The sequence below is a fragment of the Ricinus communis genome, chromosome 6 (assembly GCF_019578655.1).
Source record: "Ricinus communis isolate WT05 ecotype wild-type chromosome 6, ASM1957865v1, whole genome shotgun sequence".
Lineage (NCBI taxonomy): Eukaryota > Viridiplantae > Streptophyta > Magnoliopsida > Malpighiales > Euphorbiaceae > Ricinus > Ricinus communis.
The window spans coordinates 23,066,087-23,086,667 of NC_063261.1; the positions used below are offsets into that span (position 1 = coordinate 23,066,087).

At 33.9% G+C, this 20,581-nt stretch overlaps 2 protein-coding genes and 1 pseudogene across 4 annotated transcripts; 1 reads left to right on the top strand and 2 right to left on the bottom strand.

Moving 5' to 3' along the window:
* Positions 1-58: 58 nt before the first annotated feature.
* LOC8274856 lies at positions 59-3,747 on the bottom strand. 2 transcript variants are annotated; one of them, XM_025158247.2, is made up of 5 exons: positions 3,610-3,747; positions 1,572-3,392; positions 1,022-1,223; positions 734-921; positions 59-619 (listed from the first exon to the last, which is right to left on the bottom strand). In XM_025158247.2, exons 2-5 carry the CDS (start codon positions 3,379-3,381, stop codon positions 558-560), a joined length of 2,262 nt encoding a protein of 753 aa, XP_025014015.2. In that variant the 5' UTR covers positions 3,382-3,392; positions 3,610-3,747; the 3' UTR covers positions 59-557. The 2 variants fall into 2 exon arrangements, with proteins under 2 accessions (XP_025014015.2, XP_048231826.1); XM_048375869.1 differs by lacking the exon at positions 3,610-3,747 and having other exon boundaries at positions 1,572-3,603.
* Positions 3,748-4,889: 1,142 nt separating this feature from the next.
* Positions 4,890-12,765, bottom strand: LOC8274854 (annotated as a pseudogene).
* Positions 12,766-14,793: 2,028 nt separating this feature from the next.
* On the top strand, positions 14,794-18,527 carry LOC8274853 (thaumatin-like protein). 2 transcript variants are annotated; one of them, XM_048375387.1, is made up of 3 exons: positions 14,794-15,287; positions 15,395-16,040; positions 18,144-18,527. In XM_048375387.1, exons 1-3 carry the CDS (start codon positions 15,167-15,169, stop codon positions 18,157-18,159), a joined length of 783 nt encoding a protein of 260 aa, XP_048231344.1. In that variant the 5' UTR covers positions 14,794-15,166; the 3' UTR covers positions 18,160-18,527. The 2 variants fall into 2 exon arrangements, with proteins under 2 accessions (XP_048231344.1, XP_002524202.2); XM_002524156.4 differs by lacking the exon at positions 18,144-18,527 and having other exon boundaries at positions 14,796-15,287; positions 15,395-16,174.
* Positions 18,528-20,581: the final 2,054 nt, after the last annotated feature.

Genomic DNA, 20,581 nt, shown 5'->3' on the forward strand with positions numbered 1-20,581 from the left:
CCAAATGGGAAAGATAAAGCATTCACCAGGTGCTTTTTGCAGGGATTTGACAACAGTCTTTAGATCACTCCATGAAAATACGGAGAAAAAATAACATGTTATTAAAAGATAAGAAAAGAAAAGAAGCTTTGCATATTCCGTTCGGCATTCTATTCGTCCAATATGCGTAAAATTCTTCAGAAATCTATTTGAAAATATACAAGGTGAATTGTACAGGAGCAAGCTCTTAACATGGACTGAAATCTTTCTGTTTTATGACTACAATGCACTTTTCTGGAACATTAGACCTTCCTACTATACTTTAAGGCTTTGGAAAGGAGTTCAATGAGCGACAGTGAATAGTTGTATCATTATCGAACCTTGTTCGCCCTTATCTAACTCCGTTCTCCTGATGATCATCTCTAATGTTAGAGGAACCTAATGCATTTACATTTAATCTTGTCTGTATTTAATGATATATTAAGTTAAGACAATTGCAATGCGAGATAATACTGCAGAAGGGAACCCGCCATCGATTTGAATACTCCAACGTGCACTTCAAAGTTTTTCGACTGAATTTATTCATCATTGTCATCTTCAGTGTCTTTCACTCTATTAAAAATCTCATAATCATGAAACCCTGCATATTGAACAAACAAGGAACTTAAATTAGTAAGAATGCGCTGCAATAATAGCTCACCAGACAGTCATACTTCTTTAGTAATTCTATCCAATCAGTGAATTTTCTAAGTACCTGCTCCCAACTCGTCAACTTCATCATGCGGTTGTCTTGTGTTCACAGAAGGTGGATCAAGTGCCATCCAATCAGAGTTTGCATAGTCTTCTGTGCTTATATCTTTTTCCTTGATCCAGTCCTCCAAAATACTGATGCAGTCAAATGATAGGGGATCCACAGAATCCTGTTCTTCACTCTTACCAACCCTGTAAAAGATTCGTTATAATAATATCTCGAATTTTGTTTTACGTGATTTCAAAAATATAAACTAGAATAAGCATATTCAGTTCCATCCATAAGACTTACATTTGTTTCAGTCGCAAATTATACTGAACAAAGACGAGGTCACTGAGTCGTTGACGTTCCAGACAATTTTTCGTGTCATGTATTTGCTCAAGAGAAATATGATTTAGCTTATAACCAAATGAGCTGCAGGGTTGACTGAGAACACGGATGGCTAACCGCGCCAAATTTGGGCAACTTCCTCCATATGTTGACCACCATTCAGCTACAACAAAAAATATAACAATCCAACAAGTGTCAATCTAAAAATATTACTTTCAATATAGTCTAGAGAAATGTGATTCCTGCATGTAAAATAATTGCATAGCATACAAAAAGGTATTTGATCCATTGCAGAAGTGACACCATATTGGCCTAATAGACCAAAAACTATGCGATATCTTTGGAGTTTTTTCCTAGTACTAATAATCCTGCCTAAGCAACATTGCCAAAGAGTTTTACCTATCACTACTAGGCCTAAAGAATGCAAGTATATTATTATCCTACAAGCAAGAAGCTAAATGTGTAATATAGAAGCTGAAATGGGCAATTCAATCAGCAGAAGGACCCTCACCAGGAAGTAGAGTTTCTCTAGCTCTAACTGCCATCTTCCTTCCAAAATCTCCAGAGGCATTCTTGTAAGAGTTTATCTCTTTGGTAATTTTATCTTGGACTGTAACATCTGGAACCAATTTTTCTATGCAGTCAAACATCCCTGAAAGAATCTCATTGTGAAGATCTCCTTCAATACTGTAAAGGACCTTAGGATTAAGGAAGAAACCAGCAGCATGAAGAGGGAGATTGCTTTGCTGTTCCCACCAGTGATCTATTATATTCCAGTAAACCATGTAATCTTTCCTCTTCACAAGTTCCTTCTTAATTGCTTCTTTTGCTCTGTATATTCCTGCATAAACATACCCCATTGGAGGCCTCTTTTTGCTACTAACTATTCTCAAAAGTCTCAAAAGAGGATTTGTTAGATTGGTTATTAGAACACAAGATGACCAAAATGATTGATTACTTAACAAATCTAACATCTCGAGTCCCCTCGGTTTCTTTGAATAGGGACAATCCATCCACTCCTGTGAAGTAACCATGGTCTGTAAAGTATGCTTTAGATCGACCATTCTTTTCAATGTTTCAAAGTTTGTGGCAAAATGTGTGAGTCCTGTTGCTACAATTTCACTGCCAAACGTATACCTTTTTACCATATTCAAAACCACACTGTGATTGTATACAAATCTTGTAATAGATCTAGCTTGTAGAATTACTGTACTTATCCATTCAAGTTTTGCAAAATCCTCAAGTATCAAATCTATACAATGAGCTGCACAAGGAGCCCAATATAAAGTAGGAAAAGTATCAGTTAACCTTCTACCCACAACAATATATTGTTCTTCCATACTAGTTATCACTTGCAAAACATGTCTAACTCCAACTTCTTCCACTACTTTTTTAATCAATTCATAAAGAGCATCAGATGAATTTATAATATCAGATGCATCGACGGATTTCAAAAACACCACTCCTTCTGAACAATAAACTAAAAAGCTTAAGAGAGTTCTACCCATTAGTGTGTTCCATTGATCAACCAAAACAGAACAGCCAGTCCTTGCCCAAGTTGCCATGTGCTTATCAACCTCAGTCTTCACTTCTTCAACGGAATTCTTTAATATCCAGCCACGAAGATCATGACATGAAGGCATACCAACATCTAATCCTCCTGAAGCAATCGCATCAACCATTGGCTGAAAATAAACTGAGTTCACAGCATCCAAAGGTGCCCCAATGTCATATAAAAACCTCCCAATCGCCATATGTACATGATCATTCACTCTTTTAGCACCTAACGCCATCCTATTGCTGTTCATACTAACAATAGCATTTGCATTTGCACCAGAACCTTTACTTCTTCCCCTCTTCCTCCTCTCTCCACCCTTATTAGCCTTTCCTTCTTGTCCACTAATTAACAAACTCGAACTAGGCTCTATCACATTTGAAACACCAATCAACTCCATCCCAGTACTAACCTCAATTTGATCATTAGCAAAAACCTCTATCTCACCACCACCAATAACAGGGTTTAAATTTGTGATCTCCTCCGCAATCTTTTGCTTCTTCCTCTTCTTAACTACAACTCCATCTAAACTTTGTTGCATTATAAGCTTAACATCAGTAGGAACTTGTAAACAAGTAGATGCATTACCCTTTTGACCCGCTAAATGCTCCTTAATCCTATGAATCCCACCTCCTTTAAAAATCTTGCCACAATACACACATTTCAATTGCACTCTCTCCCCATTCTTGAACATTTGGCAATGCTTCCATGCTGGGTCATGTTTTTGCGATGTTATTGGTATTGGTTCCAAATCATCAGAATCCATCTAAACAAAGCCTTCACAATCAAATAAATCACTCAAGCTTAATCTTACCTCTAACAATCTTTAATAAGTTTCCAGAACTTCTGATAACAAGAACAGCTTTCAATTTTCTTTCTTTAATCTAATGAAACAAACTAAATTAACATAAACCATTTTGAAAGTGCTAAGATTATAACCACAAGAAATCTAGACAAAGAAACAAGGAAAACAAAAAGGGTAAGAAGAACTTACTTGTTTCTCTGTGTTCTTTTTTAGAGAATCATTAACAGAACCCGAGTTAAGGAAGTTAAAAGTTGGGCTATATTAAACCAGAAAAGGGTTTGATGGCCGGACCGACCGATTAGGGCTTAAGCGAATAGGGGGTTTGGGTTTTAACTGCAATTAGTTCGGCTTTACCGGGTCATCCGGTTATGTTTATGAAATGGACCGGTTTTACAAAGGTGAAAAATAATTAAACCGGAAGTTCCGGTTGTCTTGCGGAAAAACCGGAAATGGTTGCCTGATGGGAGCTAAAATAAGTAGACAGACTGGTCCAGCCGGTTACCAGGATTCTACTTTGAACCGGCAAGTAACTATGGGTTCATGACCGGTATGAAAGAAAGCTCTTTTGAAAAAAAAAATTTCTTTTCTTCAGTTTCCAAGTAACCAAACAGAGTTTTTGTTTTTCCTGGAGAATCTCAATCTGTATAATCTTCAAAGACATGATATTGGTAAAGCTATAAATTACAAGAATATGAAAATACAACATTTTTTCACTAAAATATCTTAATTCTTCTTATAAATATTTATAATGGTATCAATAATTACTTGAGTGATTAATTGAAAATTTGAATCTCATGTGGTTTCATATCTTTTTTTTTTTCTTTTAACAAAGAGATGAAATTCTTTGAAATGAGTATAAACAGGAAGAGCTCCCCTTACAACAGTGAAAGAAGAGCAAATCCCAAAATTATCATTTTCTTACATCATTTCTAGAGCAAATCCCTTTTATTTTTTTCTTTTTTCATAATAATCTCTATATTCATTTTGATTGAAAATTTGATTAAATAATACAAACGTAATTATATAGATAAGGTGAAGGCACTGTTACCCTCTTGTCTGTAAAAAGTTTAAATTATTAAAACTGAAATAATGAACTCAAGTTTATCTTCTTGCAGAAAATCTATCATGCAACTCCAAGGATTTCTCCATAATACACTGCATCATCAAAAATTCCTACATGATCTATTTTCTTTGTAGTAAATGTTGAACAACATGGATAAAAACCAACATCTGAGGGAATATATTGAGATGTCATACATTTGTAAAAGCAACCAAATTTTGCTACGAAAGGAGATTGCTAGCATAAATCAAATACTCTGTCTAATGACAATTGATAAGACCCACATCCTGTAATTTAATTATTTATATAGTTTTACAAGAAAAGTTAGTAAAATCTTCGAATCCGTTTAGGTCGTCCCAAGGTAAGAACATCAACATCTTGCTTCCGCATCTTAAGAGTCTTGTCAGTTTCACAAAGTAACAAGCCTCGATCCTGTTATGTCGAAGGATAGAGGATAGCTTCCAGAGCCAGGCTGCACGATTTTCCGCTTTTGCTGGAAACTATGACCACTCTTCCAATCCCAAAAATACAAAGTCCCATTATCAGCTCCTGTAGCCATGACACCTTCATTGCTAATAGCCATTGCATTAATGATGGTGTTCTGCTTATGATACGAACTCGAACCGAATACGTTCAAACACCAAGATAAGTAATGGTGAGAAAATCAAACTGATAAACGCTCTCCCTATTTAAGAGGAAGCACCCTTACCAATAAGTTCGAATTTGTCGCCCCAAGATCTAACTTGAAAGTTTGCAATTGATTATGGAACTAACAAACTTAGCAATAGAACTACTAAGCCCTTTAGTTATAAATAGATGAAGAATGTTCAAACAACTCAAGAAACTAATAAAAGGTTAATTGATTGATCAAACATGTAGATGTGAAACTAAATCAAACAAATTAATTTAATCTCAAGAAATTCAATAAGGAACACCTTAAGGAATAAGAGTTAACAACTCAAATAAAACTTCATTCAGAAATGTATATTGATCTTATGTCCTTTAGCCGAAATACATAGCTCTATTTATAGAGTTTTGAAATGATTCTAACCCTAAAAAGGACTAAGAGATAAGCAATAAAGAATCAAACCCTAAAAGACTTCTAATGTCGCCTCCTTCTCTAAGCATAAGTGGTGGTACGCCCTAGGGTTAGGTGAGACCTCCAATGCTTCTAGAATCTCTAATGTGCGGCCCAATGCTTAGGGTGCGGCCCAATGCTTCTAGAAACCCTAATGTGCGGCCCAATGCTTCTAGAAACCCTAGGAAAGCCTGTTGACTTTGATCCCTGATCTTTGACCTTGACCTTGTTCCATGACCAGAAGTTTAAGCTTCATTAATAGCAATTAATGTCACTATCTTCAAGGCGTTGTTATCTTCATTAAAAGCACCATCATTAGCCATCTTCAAAACATGCTCCAAGTAAGAATTTAAGGCTTGCTTGAACCTTTTACTCCTTGCTCGTGTCATCGGTCCTCCATAGGCTAGTGGATCCATGCTAGTTGACTTAGATGCATCTTTGGTTGCATCATTCCCCCCCTCTTTGAAAGGATTCGACCTCGAATCAACGCCTTCATCAAAATCAAAAGGAGACAAATCAACAACATTAAAAGTAGCACTAACATTATACTCACTGTAAGTCAATTTTATATGCATTATCGTTGATGCGCTCTATTACTTCAAATGGACCATCACCACGTGGCATCAACTTTGATTTTCTTTGATTGGGAAACCTTTCCTTCCTGAAGTGCACCCAAACCCAATCACCAACTTCAAATACCATCCTTTTACGGCCCTTATTGCGTTGTTTGGTGATTTGTTCATTGCGTCTTTCCAAATTTGCACGCACTTGCTCATGCAACTTCAACACAAATTCAGCCTTCTTTGCACCATCTAAATTCACTTGTTCACTCAAAGGTAAAGCAATCAAATCTAAAGGACTCAAAGGAATAAAGCCATAAACAATCTCAAATGGGCAAAATTGAGTAGAAGAATGCATACTACGATTATATGCAAATTCAACATGCGGCAAACAATTTTCCCATGTTCTCAAGTTTCGTTTAACCATGGTCCTAAGTAATTGTGACAAAGTTCTATTTACTACCTCAGTTTGACCATCGGTTTGGGGATGACATGTAGTAGAAAAAGTAATTTAGTTCCCAGTTTACCCCATAAGGTCTTCCAAAATAGCTCAAAACTTGGTGTCCCTATCAACGACAATAGTTCTAGGCATACCATGTAAACGTACAATTTCTCTAAAGAACAATTCAAAGTAACATGTTGTGCATCATCGGTTTTCCTACATGCAATAAAGTGTGACATCTTTGAAAACCTATCCACCACAACAAAAATACTATCATGCCCATGTTTAGACCTAGGTAATCCAAGCACAAAATCCATAGATATGTCAATCCAAGGAGAATTAGGTATGGGCAAAGGCATGTATAACCCATTAGGTTGTGATTTAGACTTAGCTTGCTTGCATACAATACAGTTAGCACATAATCTATTCACATCAGGATTTCATTTTAGGCCAATAGAAATGATCATGCAAAACATCTAAAGTCTTTTGAACACCAAAGTGTCCCATCAAACCACCTTCATGTGATTCTCTCACAAGCAATTCACGCATAGAACACATAGGAATGCATAGACGTTTTTCTTTGAACAAAAATCCATCATGTCTGTAAAATTTATCAATAGCACCATGTTCACAAGCATGAAAAATAGAACCAAAATCGTGGTCATCAACATACAAGTCTTTGATATACTCAAAACCAAGCAATTTTGTTTCTAGAGAAGCAAGTAAAGCATACCTTCTAGATAGTGCATCGGCAACTACATTTTCTTTACCTTGCTTGTACTTAATGACATAGGAAATGCTTCAATGAATTCACTCCATTTAGCATGGCGCTTATTCAACTTGTTCTGTCCCTTCAAGTGCTTTAATGCTTCATGATCCGTGTGAATCACAAACTCCTTAGGTAGCAAATAATGCTTTGTCAAACATTGAGTGCACGCACAAGAGCATACAATTCCTTGTCATAAGTTGGATATTTCAAGCTAGCTCCATTCAACTTTTCACTAAAATAGGCTATTGGCTTCCCATCTTGCATTAAAACAGCTCCAATACCTACACCGGAAGCATCACAATCAATTTCAAAAGTTTTAGAAAAATCCGGAGTGAAAGAATGGGAGATGAAGTAAGTTTGTCCTTTAGCATATTAAATGCGTTTTCTTGTTGTTCTCCCAATGAAACTTCACGTTCTTCTTTACAAGCTCGTTAAGTGGTGCGGCAAGGGCATCAAGTCCTTGACAAACCTCCTATAGAAGCTTGCAAGCCCATGAAAGCTCCTCACATCACTAACATTCTTTGGTGTTGGCCACTCCTTAATTGCTTTTACCTTATCTTCATCGACCTGAATTCCATTTTTACTAACAACAAAACCAAGAAACACAAGTTTGTTTGTGCAAAGATCACACTTAGCAAGGTTAGCATATAAAGAATTCTCACGCAAAACCATCAACACCATCCGAACATGTTCAACATGCTCACTAAAGCTCTTACTATAAATCAAAATATCATCAAAGTATACTACCACAAATTTACCAATATACGCACGCAAAACATGGTTCATTAGTCTCATAAAAGTACTTGGTGCGTTAGTTAAGCCAAAAGGCATGACCAACCACTCATACAAACCAAATTTAGTTTTGAATGCCGTTTTCCACTCATCACCTATATTCATTCTAATTTGGTGATAGCCACTTCTCAAATCAATTTTAGTAAAGATAACACTTCCATGCAATTCATCTAACATATCATCTAACCTAGGAATAGGATGACGATATTTAATGGTAATCTTGTTAATTGCACGACAATCAATACAAATACGCCAAGACCCATCTTTCTTAGGGACTAACAAAACAGGAACAGCACATGGGCTAAGACTTTCCCTAACATAACCTTTACTTAGTAGTTCCTCAACTTGGCGTTGCAGCTCTTTGGTCTCCTCCGGATTGACTCTATAGGGCTGGTCTATTTGGAATGGATGACCCCGTACAAAGTCAATTTGGTGCTCTATCCCCCTTAGTGGTGGCAACCCACTAGGTAACTCCTCGGGAAACACATCGTCATATTCCTGCAAAACACTTACAAACACACTAGGAAGAGAAGAGTTAAGATTATTAGTGTTAAATAAAGTCTCCTTGTACATAAGTACAAGTACTTGCCTATTTTCACTCAAAGCCTTTCTCATGTCTCGCTCTCTAACTAAGAAACTCACTTTTTCTCGCTTGCCTCCCCTTTTTCTTGCGCCTTACTCGTTCTTTTGCTCACATTCTTGCGCGAAACCCTCGCTAAACTCTCCTTTTACCACTCGTTGCTCTCCCCCCTCATTATTTTCCACACAACTCCCCTTTTGCTTGTGCACCTTTTCTTTTCATATGCACTCTCACACTTTCTTTTTTCTTTCTCATATGCTTCCATTCGGTCCTTCACAACTTTTGTAATTCACAAACTTCTTTAGGACTTAATGGTGCCAAAACATACGGTTTTCCATCCATTACAAGAGAATATGCATTGGTTCGACCATTATGAATTACAGATCTATCATATAACCATGGTCTACCTAGCAACATATGACATGCTTGCATGGGAACAACATCACATAATACCTCATCATTATACTTCTTTACACTAAATGCAATCCGTACTTGCTTAGTAACTCTAATCCCACTTTGATCATTAAGCCATTGCAAGGTGTATGGCTTGGGATGCTTAATAGTTGGAAGTCTAAGTTTATCAACCATCATAGCACTGGCTACATTAGTACAACTACCCCCATCAATGATTAAACTACAATTAGCATCGTGGTTTTGTACTTTACATGTAGTATGGAATATGTTTTCCCTTTGAGCGTCATCATCAGTAGGTTGTAGATTAAGAGCTCTAAAAGTTATAAGTACATTACTAACCTCACCCAATTGCACATCATCACATTCTTCCAACTCGTGCATGTATAGGTAATCCTCCTCACTGGTTCGGATTCTTCATCACTCTCAAAGACCACTTCACCACCTCGAATTGCCATGGTTCGCTTGTTTGGACATTGGGAAGATATATGTCCATACCCCAAACACTTGAAGCATTGCACTTTCTTTGATTTGAGGTCACTTTCGCGTCATTGGTTTAGTGTTAACATCAACTTTAGGGGCTGGCTTGATGTCCTTTGATGCCTCACGACCCTTGTTAGGGGGCTGGTTGCTCCCTTTCCATGCGTTACTCCATTTTGAGCTAGGGGCGGCACTTCCCGCTCTTGGTTTTTAATTGCTTTTCCACCTTTATGGCCATGTGCAACATATCCTCCATCTCTACATAATGCTGCAATTCAATTATGTTAGCAATATCACGATTCAAACCATGCAAAAATCTTGCCATTGTGGCTTCCCTATCCTCATCTATATTGGCTCTAATCATAGCTATCTCCATAGATTGCCAATACTCCTCAACACTCTTACTACCTTGTACTAGATTTTGTAACTTGTTGTACAAATCCCTTTGGTAGTACGATGGCACAAACCTTTACGCATAATGCGTTTAACCTCATCCCATGAACCAACTTCGTGTTCCCCATGACGCCTACGACCACTCACCAATTGATCCCACCAAATGGCGTATAATCACAAAATTCAACAACAGTGAAGTTTAACCTTTTTAGACTCACTATAGTTATGACATTCAAAACCCTTTCAACCTTCTTTTCCCACTCCAAATAAACTTCGTGGTCACTCTTACCATGAAAAGATGGTATTTTCATCTTAATGCTACCCAAATTAGTGTCAATTTTGGGTTTGGAGATTATGTCTAGACCCTTTAGACTCACTTTCTTGGTCATTATCGGAACCATCCCCTTTAGACGTTTTAGGCATATCATTCAATAACCTAGTTAATTTGTCATCTTGTTTTTGAAATTGTTTTGTCATATGTTCTACTACATCTCTCAATGTATAAGCTAAATTTTCCAAAGTCAATGATGGTTCAGATGACATGGTTAAACCAAAAGACTAAGAAAAAAAGGACGTGATCAAGTGTTATACTCTGGAGGCTTCTTATAGTTAAAGGCAAAAACAAGAAAAGATCACTCCCTCACGTGTTTCACTCACAAAGAATTGAATTCCTTATAGAAATTAAATCAAATTGTTCTAGTAATCACAAGAACAAGTTTTTCACAACCTCTTAACGTTTATTAATTCTGAAGTTCAATAGAACACTCGTGAATCAATAAAACGAATTATAAGCGTGTGAACAAAACAAGCTTACAACTAATCGAACAAGACTCAATTAACCCAAAAGAAAAGCTTTTTAAGAGAAAACAAACAAAATTACCCAAATCAGAATTATAAGAATGAAGAACAGCTCCAATTAATTAAAAGGAATTGCGGAATGAATCAATCAAGAGTCAATTCTTCGAGAACTACCCAACACAAATGGTTAGGGTTAGTTTTCCGTTCCTTCCCTTTCTTTTTTTTTTTTTTTTGGAAATCTGCCTTGGTATGCGGGCGTGAATGAAAATAGTATACTTTTTTTTTTTTAATAATGATGCGAACAGAAATTGAGATGAAATAGAAGACAGACTCTTTAATTGAAAAAAATGAACCAACTAACAAGTTTGGCTCCGATACCAAATGATACGAACTCGAATCGACACGTTCAAACACCAAGATAAGTAATGGTGAGAAAATCAAACTGATAAACGCTCTCCCTATTTAAGAGGGAAGCACCCTTACCAATAAGTTCGAATTTGTCGCCCCCAAGATCTAACTTGAAAGTTTGCAATTGATTATGGAACTAACAAACTTAGCAATAGAACTACTAAGCCCTTTAGTTATAAATAGATGAAGAATGTTCAAACAACTCAAGAAACTAATAAAAAGTTAATTGATTGATCAAACATGTAGATGTGAAACTAAATCAAACAAGTTAATTTAATCTCAAGAAATTCAATAAGGAACACCTTAAGGAATAAGAGTTAACAACTCAAATAAAACTTCATTCGGAAATGTATATTGATCTTATGTCCTTTAGAAATACATAGCTCTATTTATAGAGTTTTGAAATGATTCTAACCCTAAAAAGGACTAAGAGATAAGCAATAAAGAATCAAACCCTAAAAGACTTCTAATGTCGCCTCCTTCTCTAAGCATAAGTGGTGGTACGCCCTAGGGTTAAAGTGAGACCTCCAATGCTTCTAGAATCCCTAATGCGCCCAATGCTTCTAGAAACCCTAATGTGCGGCCCAATGCTTCTAGAAACCCTAATGTGCGGCCCAATGCTTCTAGAAACCCTAGGAAAGCCTGTTGACTTTGATCCCTGATCTTTGACCTTGACCTTGTTCCATGACCAGAAGTTTAAGCTTCATTAATAGCAATTAATGTCACTATCTTCAAGGCGTTGTTATCTTCATTAAAAGCACCATCATTAGCCATCTTCAAAACATGCTCCAAGTAAGAATTTAAGGCTTGCTTGAACCTTTTACTCCTTGCTCGTGTCATCGGTCCTCCATAGGCTAGTGGATCCATGCTAGTTGACTTAGATGCATCTTTGGTTGCATCAGCTTAGATGCCATATTATGTAAAAATTCTCCCTCTGGAAGGCTAAACTTCTCGATATTATCAAATGATGCAGAGGCGAAGCAGTCTCCCGCAGGATGTAATGCCATTGTTCGCACAGATTTCTTATGATGTGTGAGAGTTTACATACTTCTACTATACCTAAGATCCCAGAACTTTATTGTTGTATCATGAGAGCCAGTTACTACTTGTGAACATAGTCCGCGAGTGAACACTGAGCAAACTGCATCACTATGACCTGACAGAACAAGTACTTGATCTCTTGTGCGAATATCCCAGACCCTGCAAACAGAATCACGGCCACCGGTAAGCAAATATTTATCATCAGGATGGAGAGACAAGCAATAGACACCACTTAGATGACCATGATAAGTCCAGATTACTTTTTTCTGTTCAAGGTCCCAGCATTTAACCTGTTTGTCATCTCCAGCAGAAACATGTATGTGTTTCTTGGATAGACTGCAAGGCCTCGTATTTGTCCAATTTGTCCTGTAAGTGTAAGCTTTAACCTACCCGTTGCTATATTTACAAATCTTGATTGTATGATCAGCAGAACCTGTATAAAACCATTTATTGCTTGGATCAAAGGCAATAGATCTCACCCATCCGAGATTGCCAGTAATTACCCTGTACAATTTCCATTGAGAACGCGACATACGGCTTGTTCTCTTTCTTAGCAGACGTTTCTATCTCAGCTTAGAACTTTTCTTTGGTAAGATTTTGTACTTTGAAACATAAACCTTTTCTTTTTTAAATAAGTAATTATATTGAAGGATCAAAATCAAAACAAATCTGTCCCTCAGCGAGAGAAAAATCATTTTATTACAAAGGATTCTCCCCAAGTGCTAAACCTAAACAAACTAGAATCTGGTTTTATTATTCCTAATATGTGTTGGGATAAAAATAAACATTTACGATTATAAGAAAATTATGCTGAAAAAAGCCCTTTCCTCTTTCTCTAATAATAAGGTAAGCTTAATAGAGGTTTAAGTTTTAAAAATCAATCTAATATTTAATTGTTAGTAAAATAATATTTATAAAACTTTTTATTTCTAATATTGTATTAAATGAGACATATAGTATAACACTATTATTTTAGAAAACTTGTAATATAGTATATATATATTTTTTTTTCTTTTTTCTTTTTTTTTTTCAAAAAAACTGAATTTTGCTCATCTCCCTGTTTTAGAAAAAATCACAGATACTAAACATTCCGGCAGATCTCAGTGACGCGACTACACCTGAAACCACACTATTGCAGTTGCCCTTCGGGCGCGCCTCCTACACTTATCACTCACCCACGCTCTTGCAGCAATGCCCTTTGGGCAATACAGCTTTGGTAGCACGTGAAGCAATATAATAAATAAATAAATAATATATATATATATATTGCTATATATAAAAAAATTCTTAACATGGAATTTAAAAATTTAAAATTTTTATAGCATGATATTTACTTATAATTGGTCTAAATTGATATTAAATTTTTATAATTATTATTTTTATATAGAATATTACTAGAGAAATTTTCTATATATATTATTTAATCTATATATATATTAATTCCTGAGATCTAATATTTTTTTAATACATGTGCTTAATTTTTGACATGTAGAATTCTTACTTTGACATGTGTACTATTTTTGTCATATAGGATTTAAACTTATGTGTAATTATATAGTTTTTTCTATTAATTTATTGATTAATAAGTTATATTCCTAATTAAACATTCATTCTAATCCTAAAAAATAACATATTATTAATATTAGTTTTCTAATTAGATAATGATTATCTAAAAGATAGCATAATAATTATATTTTAATATTATACTAACTAATAAATTAGTTTTATAATTAAATAATAATTTTAATTATAAAAAATAATATTTTTAAATATTATATTTACTAATAAGTTAATTTTTAATTATACAATAGCTTTTTAATTTTAAAAAATAGTAATATCAATTACATTGATAGTATTAATTTATATAATATTAGAGTTAACAAATAAATATTTTAAAAATAATTTATTGATAATATTAATTTAAAGATAATATTAATAAATAAATTTTTATTAATACAATAATATAAACAAAAATTAAAAACATTTAAAAATAGTTAGTTTGTTATTATTTTTAAAATTATTATAAATTAATATTAAATATTGAACAATTGATTAAATTATATCTATAAATTTGATTTTATAATTAAAATAATAATAATTATCGTATAACGCACAAGTAAACAACTAGTTTTATATAAATAGATAGATAAATAGATAATAATAACCGTCACAAAATACACGGGATGGACGACTAGTTTTATATAAATAGATAGATGTTGATGTATGATTAATATTGATTCAAGGAGAAAATGATGAGTGTGTATAATAGAAATAATAATTAAGAAATAAAAAGATCAGAAAGACTTTTTCTAATGCGTTTCGGTAATGGTATTATTGGACCCAATGCAAGGAATCTCACGCTGAAAGGGGATTGACAATGGACCAATCATGATTACAGCCTTTGAATTACTGCTGTACTTATTTGGAAAACAATGATAGACCCCTATGGTCCTTATCCTAATATTTAGCAATAATTTAAAACCAGATTTTGGGTTGAATTAATGTTTCTCCAGTTGAAAAGATAGCAACGCTACAAACAGACCAATAAGTGGTCGAATAGTACATATCAGAAAAGTTGTTTTTATTAGTCTTGGTTCGAATCAATAATGATAAACTGGCTATGCAGCAGAAACAGTTTACCATGACTAATCTGATGTTACTGAGATCATACCGCAGATCCATAAAGGGGTTCGAGTCTAACATGCATAACAACGCACAGAGGGAGGCGCTTTCCAAGATTTAGCAAATTGTTCCAATTGCTTAACTTTTTAGCACGAGAGAAAACTGCAAAAAGACAATGCAAGAAAGTAACTGACTAATAGTAACACAGGCTTTACAGCTTAGCAAACCGTTTTTGCACAAGCAGTTGTTGTTTTAAAGTGTAACCTTTCTTAGTGGCAAAAAATAAGGATACCATCTTCTATATGCCCACACATGCATCTTCAAGAACTCAACCATCATTTCTTTCCCACCTCCGGAATTCAAAACCAAATGCTAACTTCCTCTCATTTCCTCTTCTTCTTCCTTTCCACACTCATCTCCCTCTCCTTCACAGGTTTTTGTTCATGTTCTTGTCCTTGTTCTTGGTGAATCTTACATGTTTTACTATATCTTTAATAAAGAACTTAATTTTCTTGTATTCTTTTTCATGTTTCCTTGCAGATGGAACTCAATTCATTATAGTAAACAATTGCCAAGAAAGCATATGGCCAGGAATTCTTGGAACTGCAGGCCATGAAACTCCAAGAGAAGGCGGTTTCCATCTCGCAACTGGTGAACAAACAGTTCTTGAACTTCCTGACAGATGGTCAGGCAGAATCTGGCCAAGACAAGGCTGCTGTTTCGATGAAATCACAGGCAAAGGCTCGTGTCAAACAGGAGATTGTGCCGGTCTCTTACAATGTAGAGGCCTTGGCGGTGTTCCGCCAGCATCTATAGTAGAAATGACACTTGGAACTTTAAATTCTGACTTGCATTACTATGATGTAAGTTTGGTTGATGGGTTTAATGTGCCAGTTTCAATGACGCCCATAGGGGGCGGTCCAGGCTGCGGAGTCGCTGCCTGCGAAGCGAATTTGAATGTCTGTTGTCCTGAAGCATTGGTAGTGAAGAGACAAGGGAAAGTGGTTGGTTGTAAAAGCGCATGTTTGGCTGCTAAGAGTGATAGGTATTGTTGCACTGGGCAGTTTGCAGATCCTAAAAGTTGCCAACCTACTATTTTTGCTCATCTTTTTAAGGCCATTTGTCCTAGAGCTTATAGTTTTGCTTATGATGATGCTTCAGCTCTTAAGACTTGTAAGGCTCCCAGGTATGTTATTACCTTCTGCCCTCCTAATTGATGCTTGATTTTAGCATATCAGATTACTGTAAGGGAGAGGCATTAACCATGTTTAATTCTTCAGGATTTCTTTATCTTAATTTCATATTGCTATTGTTTGGTGATTGGAACTTTGCTTAACATGAAAGGGAAATGTAAGTGTTGATTTCTTGAGTGGAAGAAGTATTAACCCCAATGTTTTTTGTTTCTAGTGATTCTCTTTGCTGTTGTGAATGCTCCAAATTAGTTTCCAAAAGAAGTATGCATTGAAAGAAAAATAGATAAACTGAATTTTTTTTTTTCAAAAGAAAGCACTCTAATTTAATGAGAAATGTTTTCTAAAGAAATTAATGGAAAATGAGTAAATAGTTTAATTTATCTTTACTCACAAATATATGAGATCTATTGGTAAAATTAATTTGCAAATCCCACATGTTTATGAGAAAAATATTCCAAGAGCTTTTCTATAGTTTGTTTAACAGGCCTATTGCATTCCTTTTAACAAATCCTTTTCTAAAGAGGGGAAATTAATAACTGGATTTTCATATTTGATAAAGTCACAGACCAACCATGTGCTGATTTACCATTTTTGACTTTGAATACTAAAAAGGTGAGCCCTAATGGTTGAATTAGGTTTAGAAGAATAAAGTCCTCATTTGGATGCTTCTTTACAGTGAAAATACTTTATTATGTTCCACCAAAGTAAAGATCTAGCCCCATTTATGTTATGATCTTAATCCACTTGTCTGATACCTTAATTTTGATATTTTAGAAACTTTTAAATGGGAATGGCTCATGATGCATTATTACCAGGCAGACTAATAGCCTTAAAACTGTCTTCACTGTCCCTACATTTGTACCAAAGGAAGATATTAGGGTATATTGCAGGAACAGTTTCTCAGGTTTGTTTTCTGCATCACAAGCATCCTTAAATTTCAATTTGTATCACAAACTATCTAAATAGTAATTGAGATGTCACTAAGAGACATACGGAAATCTGACGTGGCATACCTACGTGTATTATTTTTGCAGATTCCATCCATCCTCTTCCTAAAATATATTAAAATAAAAATTGAAAATAAAAATTAAAAGACAAAAAGAACAATCAATTATAGAGGCAACGATAACAACAAAATTTTATGGATGTATGGATTTAGCTTCTTTTTCTTCTTCTTCAAGCTTCTTCTTCTCCATCAAACGATCAAAACTTCCTCAGTATAACCTGGCTGATCAAAACCAGAAATTAAAGAAGTCCAACAACAAACCAAACCTTTCTCATAGGTAGATCGCAAGGACAGTCCTTTATCTTTAGGTCTTCTATCACAATCATTCTTAAAAATTATAATTAATTGTGCATTACTAAACCCCCATGGCCTGTCTCCATTTAACTGATGGATGAAAAGATGATATGGCATGACATGGGAGACATACATGTCAAATAAACTTTACACCTCAACTCTTTAACAGTTTGTCTTCTTCATTACTTTCCTCCTCTCCATCTCTTTTTCTATCTCCTTCGTCAATTATCATGTCATGACAAAAGCCTCAACTCCACTAAGAGCGAAATAAAGACGACCCTGAAGAAATGCATACACTATCATAATAATTTAGACTCTGCATATTTTCTGGATGCAGTTTCTTGAATGATTTCGTGTCAAGGTAAGAATTTGAATTTTGAAAAGAAACAAAATAATAGAGAGCAGCAGAGCAAACCATATGAACAAGAGTAACTACAACAATTAGAACAATATTATAGAAGAAGAAGGAAAAAGAATTTAAAGGAAAAAAGAAACAGAGAAGAAAACGCTGCAAAAGAAAACAAGAGCATTAACTCTAGCCTTTCCTCATATTTGAGCTTTTTTTTAACTTTTCTGTAATTCTAACACCATCTGGTTACTACACTGCCTCGTAACCTCATTAAACATACATGGACTGGAAAGGGCTAAATCAATGTGCTCTTCTCTTCTTCTTCTTTTTCTTCTCTCTCATTCTTTATTAATGATAATAATAATAATAATAATAATAACTTGAATGTGATTTATTTTGTTAAATTAATTGAATAACTTGAAGGATTTAATGATTGTTGGTTGATAGGCGGTTGCGGTGGTAGAGAGATAGCGACAGGGATATAGTTGTGGTTGCCGTTGAGAAGTGAACAACCGACTAAAATAGAGGTTGTATATTCAAAGATGAGTAAGCAAGTGAAGCAATGAAGTTTGGTTGTTGAAGTCTTGAAGAAGAGGAGAAGGAAGTAGTAATGGTGGTGGTGGTTGTAGGAGGAGGAAGAAAGGTAGCGAAAAGCATCGGTAAATGGACGAAGGAGGTAGAGAGAGATGAAGAGGAGAAAAGGTATGGAGAAGATTAAAACCATTAGAGAGTCGAGGTGTAAAGTTCTATTTGACATGTCCTGTCACAACATTTTTCCATCCATTAGTCAAAGGGAGACAGATCACAAGGAGTTTAGTGATGTGCTAATTAAAATTTAGAGAGTTTAGTTATATAAATTAAAATTTAGAAATAATTGTAATACATAGTCCAAAATATATTATTTGTGGAATTTACACACATTTCATCAAAGAGCGTACTTTAGAGTTAAAAACTTTACCTCTCAACATTTGGTTTAAAATATGACTCAATTTCGGTATTTTTTTATTATATAAAAATTTCTTTTAGTTTTAATAAAACTAACTACTATCTCTTTTTATGTTAGTCGAATGATTAAACTAGCTAGTTAAGATTACAATTTAATTCTTAAACTTATTATCAAGTATTAAGCTCATCCAAAATTGATTTTATTATCAAATTATAGTAAAATCTTGTTTTTAGCACAAGTTAATTTACGAAATTTATTTTATTATTGTGTTAAATTCATATCATTTTTAAATTATCTACCTCATAACATGAACATTATTTTTTGTCAAGAAAATAATTTTTTTGGAAAAAAATTATCATATTACAATTTGTCTCAAATTAAACTACCAAATTCATGTTATACTTGTTATATTTTATTTATTACTTATTTGATAAATATTTAAACTAACAATAATCACGCTTACTAATTATTTGATAAATACATCTACTGAAAATTATATTTACCAACAGAAAATTTTATCTAAATAGTCTTTCCAATAAAAGTCTATATATGGTGGGGTTGTTTGCTCAAAACACTTCATTAGTCATTTAAAATTCATATCTTTTATGAGAGCTCTTTCAAAATTAAATTAAAAATTTAAATTAATTTTTTTATATGTGTGAGTATAATAAAATATTATTAATAAATAAGTTTTAGCTTTTGAGTTTCATCCAATTTCTTATACATTTTAAGATAGTGTAGAGAATTTAGATGATAATGCAGGAGAATTTGAGAAGAAGAAAGATAAGTTTTCAAAAAAAAAAAATCTATTGAGATCTTGAAGAAAAATAAAAGAGAAATCTTGAGCATTTATATTCGTAACAATGCATAAAAAGTCATCAAAAATATATAAAAGTTAATGACTTTTTAAATACTAGCTTACTTTTAAAGACTTTACAAAAATTATAATTTAATATCTCTTAATTTTTATAGATTTTTCAAAATTTTTAAAAGTCTGTATTGAATACTCCATGATTTATACATAATTTTTTAAAATTACGATTGAATACATCCTGGCTTTTAAACTCCAGTAAAGTTTATAAAAATATTAATTAAATACACCCTCCTTAATAATATTATTGTAAATATAAGTAGTTTTGTAATGTTTAAATTTACTTGAATTAAATTGTATTAGAATAAAAAATTAGAGTAAGAAAAAGAATATTAAATTTATTATTTTAATCAGATATTAAAATTAATTTGTGCTAAAAATAAAATTCTATTATAATTTAATAATATAAAATTAATTTTAAACGAGTTTAATACTTGATAATAAATTTAAAATTATGGATTTGTTTCACTAAAATGAATTATTGGAACCAAAACAAGCCTTCAATATACAAGAATATATATTAAGTCATTAGGCAAAAGGAACTGCCTTTTCAATCTCTTGAATAGAGAGAAAGACTCGTGACAATGATTCTCATTAACGTAGATTCTAATAACTGCATTGAAAAGAAATAATAAATTTGGATTTCAAAGTTGATCGAAAATGCAAAAAGAAATATGAGGTGGATAGTGGCCAATTAGAGGAGTTGCTTTCAAATAGTGTTGATGAGCGTGAAGACGAAAAACTTGGCATGGATGGCGGAGCTTGAGGTTAGTCGAAGCGTCTAACAACGGCCAAACAGTAGAGACAGGGGTAGCGATCTATTGTACAGCTGCGAAGGAGAAGTTGTTTCAAGTGGAAGGAGATGTTTATTATGAGAGAAAGAAGCTGCCATGGATGAGTTGGATTTTATAAAGAAAAAAAAAAAAAAGGGAAGAAGATTACGAAAGTGAATGAAATATTGGTATCTTTTCTGTTCTTTGCCCTTTTTCTTTCTATTATTATTAGCAATTATATTTAGATTCTACTCTGTTCTTTGAGATTTGATGTTAAAAATCAATAACAATGGAC